General features: G+C 38.9%; 1 protein-coding gene across 1 annotated transcript in view; it reads right to left on the bottom strand.

Moving 5' to 3' along the window:
• Positions 1-1962: 1962 nt before the first annotated feature.
• The window catches only part of GOLM1 (golgi membrane protein 1), a 61243-nt gene continuing 53161 nt past the window's right edge, over positions 1963-10044 (bottom strand). Inside the window, exon 10 of the mRNA XM_010840171.1 lies at positions 1963-5251. Within this exon, the coding sequence (XP_010838473.1) occupies positions 5147-5251 (105 nt within the window). The 3' untranslated portion in view covers positions 1963-5146. The remainder of the gene's footprint in view (positions 5252-10044) is intronic.

Below are 10044 nucleotides of genomic sequence, written 5' to 3'. Positions count from 1 at the left end.
TGAAATAATGGAATCATTCTTTAGAACTGATTTCTCCACATTTATCCTTACCCCACCCTGTTCTTGGAGGAGCTGGTATGATCATAAAAGATCAACTATTCTCTGGTTAATGATAGTCTTCACTAAGTTACACCTGGTTTGGCCACTTCATTTCTGCCCTGTCCCCTGGGCGCCTCAAGCTGCATCTTATTTTGCTTTTCCTCTGACCAGCCAACCTCTTCTCTTGGACAGCTTCTCTTTATCCTTCAAGTTTCTGAAACATTAGATCTTCAGAGAATGCTCCTGTATCTCCTCGTTTAGGCCAAACCATTTAAAAGTGCTTAGCATTTTCAGTTCAGTAGCTCAGTCGTGTCCAACTCTTTGCGACCCCATGAACTGCAGAACGCCAGGCCTCCCTGTCCATCACCAACTCCCAGAGTTTACCCAGACTCATGTCCATTGAGTAGGTGATGCCACCCAACCATCTCATCCTCTGTCATCCCCTTCTCCTGCCCTCAATCTTTCCCAGCATCAGGGTCTTTTCAAATGAGTCAGTGCTTTGCATCAGGTGGCCAAATATTGGAGTTTCAGCTTCAACATCAGTCCTTCCAATGAACACCCAGGACTGATCTCCTTTAGGATGGACTATTTGGATCTCCTTGCAGTCCAAGGGACTCTGAAGAGTCTCCTCCAACACCACAGTTCAAAAGCATCAATTCCTCGGCTCTCAGCTTTCTTTATAGTCCAACTCTCAAATCCATACATGACCACTGGAAAACTCATAACCCTGACTAGATGGACCTTTGCTGACAAAGTAATCTCTCTGCTTTTTAATATGCTGTCTAGGTTGGTCACAGCTTTTCTTCCAGAGCAAGCGTCTTTTAATTTCATGGCTGCAATCACCATCTGCAGTGATTTTGGAGCCCCCCAAAATAAAGTCTGTCACTGTTTTCACTGTTTCCCCATCTATTTGCCATGAAGTGATGGGACCGGATGCTATGATCTTAGTTTTCTGAATGTTGAGCTATAAGCCAACTTTTTAGCATTTTCAGTTGTAGTTAATTTTTTTTAATCTTCCCAGCTGTAGTATAAACTTGAGAAAAACACCTTCATCTTTTGCAGAACTGTTCACTCAGTTAATGGGATGTGGATCTTTTAAAAATATAAAAGACATCCTGGAGGCAGTTAGTTGGAAAACTGAATGAAGGTTAAAATCAAGGCCTCCAGAGCAGTAGCAAGGCTCAATTTGAAACACTTAATGGTGAGAACACAGGACCCTAAGAGTGCCAGGGGAGTTTTGAAGTAGGAACCAGGAGGTGGTAAGTTGGAGTCTGGTAGCCTTGCCCCTAAACAGTTTGTATCAGCCGAAGAAACTGGTTGCATTCACTTAGAATTTTTTCTGTAGTCCTCTGCTAACAATGCTTTCTATTCTTTCCATTTAAAAAGAATGTATCAGCTTTTGGAGGACCACATAAAGTTATTATGCAACACTCTGAATTTCTAAACTACTGATAAGGTAAAGATGCAGTATCTGCAACCGTCTGTGTAGAATTCAAACATTTTAGGCCAAACCTTTAAGCCAAGCTTAAAGTAAAGTGTGGTGCTTTGTTTTGATAAGAGATTTGTCATCCGTTGACTTGCAGAGTAACTTTTGAAAGAACCCATCTCAAAAAGCCAGAGCAAGGATGTTATAGCAGAATTGTCCTTCACAGGGAAAAAACTGGCAGCTGTAGACTGGTGGTTAAGGTCACAGAATTACTCTTTTAAATGATATTTCAGATGTGAAATAATAATGTGGCTGCTTTTTTGATGTGAGTTAAGACTTTCAGGTGAAGGTTTGAGTTCTGGATAAAGGCACACATGTTACATCATACTGAAGTTCCACTGTCACTGTGCTACTTGAAGAGAGCCAAATTAGTAAAAACCAAGCTCTAACATCAGGAGCTGCTCCACAAACACTCGGGCTTACTTCTTAAAGCCTGAGTTTTTCATCCTCATTCTTACATGTCTGTTAACACTCATTCTAAAAATGCATTTGTCCACCTAAATCTGTTTATGAACGTTCTAAAGGGCAAAACTTCAGTTATATGAAAAATCAGGTTGCCTAGGGCCACATCTCTGATCACTCAGTCTTTATTTGAACTTTAGTCAAATTTACCAAGCACCCCTGGCAATATTAGAATCTCTGTAGGGATATGAAGTGTAAGCCTGTGTCACTCAACTCAGGATTTTTATTCTACTTTAGAACATTTAGTTTTCTTCTAAGGAGTAAGGATTTAAAAAACAAAAAAAAAGCAGGTATTTGTCTCAAGGTCTTGGTTTATAAAAAAAAAAAAGTCATTAAGTTTATATATAGTTTACAAATGAGAATGTTTCAAGTCATGTCTGCTTCCCAGAGATGAGTTTCACAGGCACATCAACAAGCACAGTGCATGGGAAGAGACCTACTTTTGAGAAATCCTTCAGTGTGCACATTACCAGAACCTTACAGATCAGTTAAGAACAGTGGCCTAGTTAGTACCCTTAAGAAAGTGTTGCCCTCTGAGCTGAAATAGAACATAAACATTTAAATACACAAGATAAGCCATTTCCTCAACTTTCTAATACTAATATTTTCAAAATCTAAAATGACAATGTGAACCAAATATTAGTATAACTCAGAATTAATGGAAACTTGTATATTTCAAACTCATTTCAAAGGCAAGTGTTAGTGGGCTGAGTGTCCTATAAACTATCCTTAATCTATAATCATTAATAAAGATTACCATTTCTATTAATGAGTAATTATTGTTATTAATCATTAATAAAGATTACCATATAATCTTTTAAGCTAAAATACATAATGAGAATAGACCAGTTCCCCCCTGGACCTTAAAAGACTGTGAAATTACAATTCTCTTCCACCATTTCAAGTTCTGTTATGAATAGATAACCACCAATTACCAAATAAAACAATTATGCCAGTTCTCAACTAGTTATTTAATGATACCACATTGACTTAATCAGGGAATGTTTTTTCAAATTCCATCACACAAAGGTATGCTAGGTGCAATGATTATTCATGAAATCTAATCCAAGGCTGCTATGGCAATCTTCATCTGCAGAAAAAAAGATCAAATTAATCATCACTCCTTGTCTACACACCATTTGAGAATATAGAGGAGGGTGTGAATCAAACAGTTTATTAAAAATTGGATTAGCTGCTGCTTTTAGATGAACCCAAAAGACCACATTGTTTGATAATCTATCTGATGCTTATTACACAGGTTTTATTTTTTAAATAAATAGCTGTGGCATCTCTGGATTGTTCCTTGGAATAGTTGATCCCAAGGGAAGCCAACAGCAATAAAGTATGACTGCTTGAAGAAACACCTAAAGTACCTACCTCCCGAACAAACAGCTTTCAGGTGCCTCTGTACAAGGAGATTAAATCATGATTATTTTTTATTTATATCGGCATCTCATTCCACAGAAAGGTTTAATTAATAAGGCAAACAACCATCCTTAATCCACAGTTTACAAGCTGATTCCTTAGGGTTTCACCAGCAGATGAAGGGAAAACTGAAAGCAGTTTTAAAACCTGAACAGAGTTTCATTTCTCAGCAACTCTAGGCACACTGATAAAACATGAGATGAATAAAGGCTAATACGCAAGACATCAACCCTAAGACTGATTAAGACTTAGACACAGAGGGAGGCTGGACAAGGACCTAGATGAGTACCTTATAAAGCTACTTTCACACCCTTCAGTTGCCTTTTCTGGGTGGGCAGTTACAATCTTAATTAGGTAGGAAAATACCACACAGCATTCAAGTTGGCGATCACAACCTGAATGCAGACCAGGCCCCGCCCCTCAGTGGCAGCAGGAGCACCAGGAGTCCGAAGCCGGCTGCGAGGCAGGCACGCTGGCTGGGCCTGGAGAAGCTTCAGAAGTCCTCTGGGCCCCAGTCTCTTCTCTGTTAACAGGGGGTTGTGTCACATGACCTGAAGCCCCTGTATCTCAAGCCCTATGACTCAGAATGCTGATTTAATAAGCATCACCACCCACTTAACCCTGTAGGGAGCCTTTCTAAAGGTCATAGTGTGAGTGTGAAGTCTGACAGGAGCCTGTTTATTTGCAAGAACCAACTCAAACCTGATGTCACTATTAAGCAAATTACGATTAGTCATTTTCAAATTAACTTTTGGTTTTTAAATCAGTTTGTGATATGGTCCTTTACCACAAGGTACATGTGTAAACTGAAAAAGACAACTACTGCATTTGACTTTCTAAACTTTCCAAATCTGTATGCTGTGTATCTCCTTCATCATCAAATTTCTCTTCTCTTCTAGCAGTGAAGTAGGCAGTGTCCGCAGCACACCCACCCACAGTGCGGTACTACCTTCTCTGCCACACGTGCCCAAGGTCAGCCCTGCTTTGGCCCGTTGTGTCAGAAGTCTAATCTGCACGTGGCTTTTCTTGGTAATGCTTTGCCCACACATACTAAGCAAGGCAAGTATAGATCACAGGTACTCAAATTACAAGTCACTTGAAAGCATTTTGTACATTAATGACAAGGGTTATTGTACAAGTAGCAGTCTTTTAAAAAATCCTCACAGAAAACACCTCTGTGTTTAGACTTGTTTAACACCGTTGCTCGTGATGTTTATGTTAACAGTCAGTGCTCTAGGCCACTGACTGTCAGAACCAGAAGTGAGCACGGAAGAATAAACCAAAAATCACTCAGTGCCGACTGCAGGGCTGGTTCCTGTCTCAGCGCAGCACATGGCGAAGAGAATGACTCCAGAGGGACCTGAAGACAAGGAGCTCTGCGAGTATGGGAGTCCCCTTCACAGCAAAGGTTACACTTCACAACATGAATCCTGCTGTTGTCGTACTTGAAGGAGAACCTGTGTTCTATTTCTGGTGTTGATCTTCTTATGAAATACCTATTAGCCAACAAATTTCAACAATTTTGACATCTCAATATAAACACTTCAAAAATACCTCTAAAACACTGTCTCAAAGACAATCTCATTTTCCTACATTGTAAATACAAACTAAAACTCCACAATAATCATCTTTAGATATTTTACTTAGTACATTATTCACAGTATTCAATCCCTTGTGACTATTGTAGTGATCTCTGTTCAATTCTGACACACAAGAATGTGATTCCAGTTTGATTCAGAGTGTGTGATTCCTCTTTTCATGCTGATCAAGTAAATTTATTGTGTCTCCTTTCTGATTTTCAGCGTTAAGAACTAAAAAGGAAAAAGAAAACAAAATGTTCTAGTATTAAGCATTTTGAGAAACCAGCCCAGGCAGGTCCCATTTGACTTAAGTGTCTATAAGAGAGGACTGTCTCCCAGGGTAACATTATAATGTGGAATTTCATTGCTAATCAACGACAAGAGAGCAAAAGAGTCCATTTGTATAGCCAACAAGGTACCATGAACTGTGAAATAGTTTAATGATGTTCTACAAAACAGATGGTATGAAATGTACTCATAGAATTTTTGACATGATCATGACCCTCATGCGCTGCATGAATCTGTTAACTGCACCTGCAGCAGGAAGCACACTGCTTCCTAAAAGCCATGTGCAACTCAGGTTAGCTTCTGTGACTCCAAAGCTCTTCTTTACAGAACTGATGTCAATAAGTGGCTTCCACCCTCTTTATCCTATGACACCCAAAGGATGTAAAAAGACACATCACAAATATAACCTAAACCCAAGATCCTCATTTACAACTATTGCACATCTTAATGATTTTATAAATGACTGTCTTAAGTTCTCTAATAAAGTTGGAACTAATGCCTTTTTCTTCTAATTTCCCTGGAGAAAAAGCAGGCTCTGAAACCATCTTAATGACATAATTTTAAAATGACATTTCTTCAACTTAAAATTCTTTTTTTTTTTTTTTTAATTTTATTTTTAAACTTTACATAATTGTATTAGTTTTGCCAAATATCAAAATGAATCCATCACAGGTATAGCAGAACCATTGCTCTACTTCGCTTACCTCCTCAATTTGAAAGCCTTAGCAGGTACAAGGTCAAATCCTTAGACGGACACCTGGGTGTAAGGGATGAAAGATCCCAAGGCTTCATTGCACAGTCACACATCTAACTTGTATTTGCTTAAAATTCTGACTCCTAACACGTTCATCTTTTGCATTAAAAATAATTAGCTAAAAAGTCTATGAAAATAATTAAAAATGAACTTAAGACTTTCAATTTTAGAAACCCCAAGCAACTCTGCCAATTGTAGTAAGTGACATGCTGGATAAAATACAAAAGATTTTTTAAGGATGCACTGCTGAATCAAACTCAACTTTCTACCAAACAATCGGCCAAAACACTTTAAAAATTATCAGTGCTATAAGTGATAAAGACAGAGGGTTCCAGGTTAAAAGACACTAAACAGATATGATGATAAATGCAGTGTATGATCCTGGATTAGATCTTGAATCAGAAAGCCGTTATTAGTTGGACAATTCAAGAAACCTGAATGTCTATAGATAATAGCATTATGTGAATATTAAATGTCTTCATTCTGATAACTGTACTATGCTTACATAAGATATTAACACTTGGGGTACCTGGATGAAGGTTTGTGGAAATTCTTACTAGTTTTGTTTAAATTATTTCAAAATGAAAAGTGAAAAAAAAATTAATAAAACATTAAAATGCAACAACACTAACAGGAAGATCAAAAATGAAGTGGAAATATTAACAACTGAAGGTAATAAGCATCAATGCCAGCTTTTGTCCTAAGGACTTCTGCTGAAGCCTGAAGACTCCGAGCTCCCCTCACAGCTTCAAAAGGCCCTTAAACATGAGGGCTCCCCTCAAGGTGGGGAGTGAAGAAAGGGATGCCCATATAAACGTGAACCCTGAAGTTTCACATCCTTGACTTAAAGGCAACAGAAAATAAACCTGCAATGAAAAGTCTCGTGTGGACTACAGCATGCTTAACCACATGAGATGATCGTGCGGGTGTATAATTCAAACTCTCATTTTTCCATGTGATCCCAAAAAACCCTAAAGGTGACAACCTACTTTATTAAAGGAGTTTTGAGTTTGCAGTACCCTCCTTGAGACTGGCAGAGGCAAACAACCTTCTCTCTCTAACTCTCAAATACTTCCCACACATAAAGTTCCATGGAAAGTAGTAGTTCACAGTTAAGAAGCACAAAACACACAAGGAAACAAGGTACCGTGAGGACAATCTGCAGAAACAAAATGAAACACCGCAAGTTTTCAGATACTACAACTGGAAGACAAGGCGTATGAAATAATGTTGACAGAGAAATAAAAGATGTTTGAAAACATGAGCAAGGAATAAGGACCCATAAAGAATGGCCAAGAGAAAAGTTTAGAAATTAAAAATAAAACAGCAAAGAAGGCATAGACGAAAGAAAAATTTTTGAATTGGAAGATGTTTCTGAGTAAATTATTCTCAACACAGATCAGAGAAGCAGAAATGCAAAATATGAAAAAGAGGACACGAGACATGAATAGATTGAAAAGTTCTAATACACTTCTAATCTGAATTCAAGGAGGAGCCAAAAAGGAAAGAAGCATTATTCAAAGGATGTTGGCTTGAATTTTCCAGAGAAAGTAGACTGGCTAGATTAAAAAAAAAAAAAAAAAGGCTGCTATACTTAGAACAATGTGGTACACTGTGAATCAAGAGAGAAACCAATAAAACAGAAATAGAAAATCCAAAAATCAGAACCAAGTACATATGAAAATCCAGTGTTTGATGATGGTAGCACCTCAACTCACTATGAGATGGTGATTTGAGATGGTGATTTTAGATAGTGTTGGGCCAGCTGCAAACACCTTTGGAAAAAGAAAACTGGGCCCATATCTCATGCCCATACACTTGAAAACATCTAAAGTGAGTCAAATGAATCAAGAGATGTTAAGTGTAAGTTATGAAAGTAGAGGATTCTGGAAAGATGGCAGAAACAGTGGCACAGTTTTTGAACCTCTCAGAATCCTTACATAAACCAACTACTAAATTTAAAAACTCAAAAACTAGAGACCATTTACAGCAAAACTAGCTGAGCAGGAGTCCTGCAGACCCCAAAATACAAGCAGTCAAAAATAATCCATGGACAGCAAACCATACACTCGCAGAGTCTGGAAAGAAAACAGAGGGAAGCAATGGAGCTTCTGATGGACCCGGGAACAACAGAAATCCTAACAACCAACAGGTTACAGCAGAAAGCACCTGGGCCAATGAGAGAGCTGCAGCTGGAAGGGGCAGTCCTGCTACTCCCACAGCAGGTGACCACGGAGTGCCCATGGAAGACGAAGGAGCTGGTGGAGGTCCATGAAACACACTGGCAGCGACTCCTCTTTGCGTTCTTCTCAGGTAAAGCCCCTCACAGAGAAAAGGCACTGTGTGGAGTGAAGCAGTGGCTAAGCAGGACAAGAGACAAAGGAACCAATGGTTCAGAGAGAAGTGGGGAAAACCTCACTGGCCAAAGGTGAGACGATGTGAACTTCAAAAAAGATTATAAATGCAACTGAATGAAACCCATCAAAAAGGTTTAAAAGTTTATATTTTCAAATGGTCACCTTCAAAAAGGTCAAAGAAAATAATTCCTTATTGTGAAAACTGGTAAAGAGAAAGAAGCATTGATCCTGCCTATGCTGTATGAACAATACCATGACTTGTCTATTTACAAAATATTTCAATTAACAAATGAAATAGGAATGGCTGAATTAAAATACCACCTCCAGGTATCAGCTGGTGATCTGCAGGAAATAGGGAGGAAAGAAGAACACACTAAACCAAACCATAAACAGAGCCATGAAATACACAATCAACACTCTCCAGACTGGTCAAACAGCAATGGCTGGCTGGCTGGCTGAATGGAAGGAAGGAAGGAAGAGAAGACTTGTAAATTGAGACTTAAACACATATCAAATACAAGAAAACGGGCAAGACTAAATAAACCATGGCATCCAGGGATGCCCACTTGGATGATAAGCCCATAAAGAAATTCAAGAAAATGCCGAATGGAAAGGTGAGGACAGGTATTTCAGTACAGGGAGGGAAGGTGCTAGGACAGGAAGGGCAACAAAGAAGGAACTTCCTGAAGCCAAGTTCTGTTTCTTGAGTCAGGAAGGCAGGGTGCGGTTAAAAAATGTTTAACTTCTAACAACTTGTTTGTTTTGTGTGCTTTTCTCAATCTGACTTACTTCATAAAACCAAAAGAAAAATCTGAAAGTATACTGAACAAAAAAAAAAAAAAGGGGGAATTCAACTCTAAATGAGAAAACTATGACTCCATATCTGTAGGCAAAAAAAAAGACATAAAAATTTTTGAAACTTTTACATGGCAAAAAACCATAATCAAAATCAAGATAAACTGCTAGGTAGTACTGGCAACCTCCCCAGCACATAAAGAATTCTTAAAAACTGAGAAAGAAACACCAAGAGTTTGATGGAAAAATGAACTTTAAGAAAGGAAACCTTGAGTCTACAGTGAAACTAAAGCAAGGGAGAGAGAGTATGTGTGCCTGTGTGTGTGTGCAAATGTATACACACTGGGGGTGAGGGAGTCCTCAAAGAATGACAGCTGATCAATGTGCGGAATGACCATCCAGACAACGGTTTTCAATGGACAGCAAAGTCACACCGTCACACAGCATCCCCCTCTGTAAGACATGTTAGTTACAGAGGGTAAAATGGACCTTTGCAGCAGAGAGACCTCGTGGGTACCACCTTAACCAAGGATCAGCCTGCCATCCTGTGCCTCCTGGTGTGAAGCTAGAACACCACAACTGCAGCTATTAAAAAAAAAAGTTCAACCAGAATCCAATCACAAGGAGATGAATCCAGAATCTGAGCATCCCACAGGCCTGGACTCTTCAAAAGTTCAAAATAACAGTTAATACAAAGTAACACAGAGTGCTACTATAAAAACTTGCCTGTGTACACAAGACAGCATTTCGACTAGTGCTGTGAAATGATCATGCGGTGACCTACCATTTTGAAGGGAAATTCCTAAACTTCACTGAAGCATATCCGCACTGACCCCTGAGGGGCTGATGCTCAAGTTC

This window comes from Bison bison, unplaced genomic scaffold (assembly GCF_000754665.1).
Source record: "Bison bison bison isolate TAMUID 2011002044 unplaced genomic scaffold, Bison_UMD1.0 scf7180017864141, whole genome shotgun sequence".
Taxonomy (NCBI): domain Eukaryota; kingdom Metazoa; phylum Chordata; class Mammalia; order Artiodactyla; family Bovidae; genus Bison; species Bison bison.
This window is presented reverse-complemented; position numbering and strand designations above follow the sequence as displayed.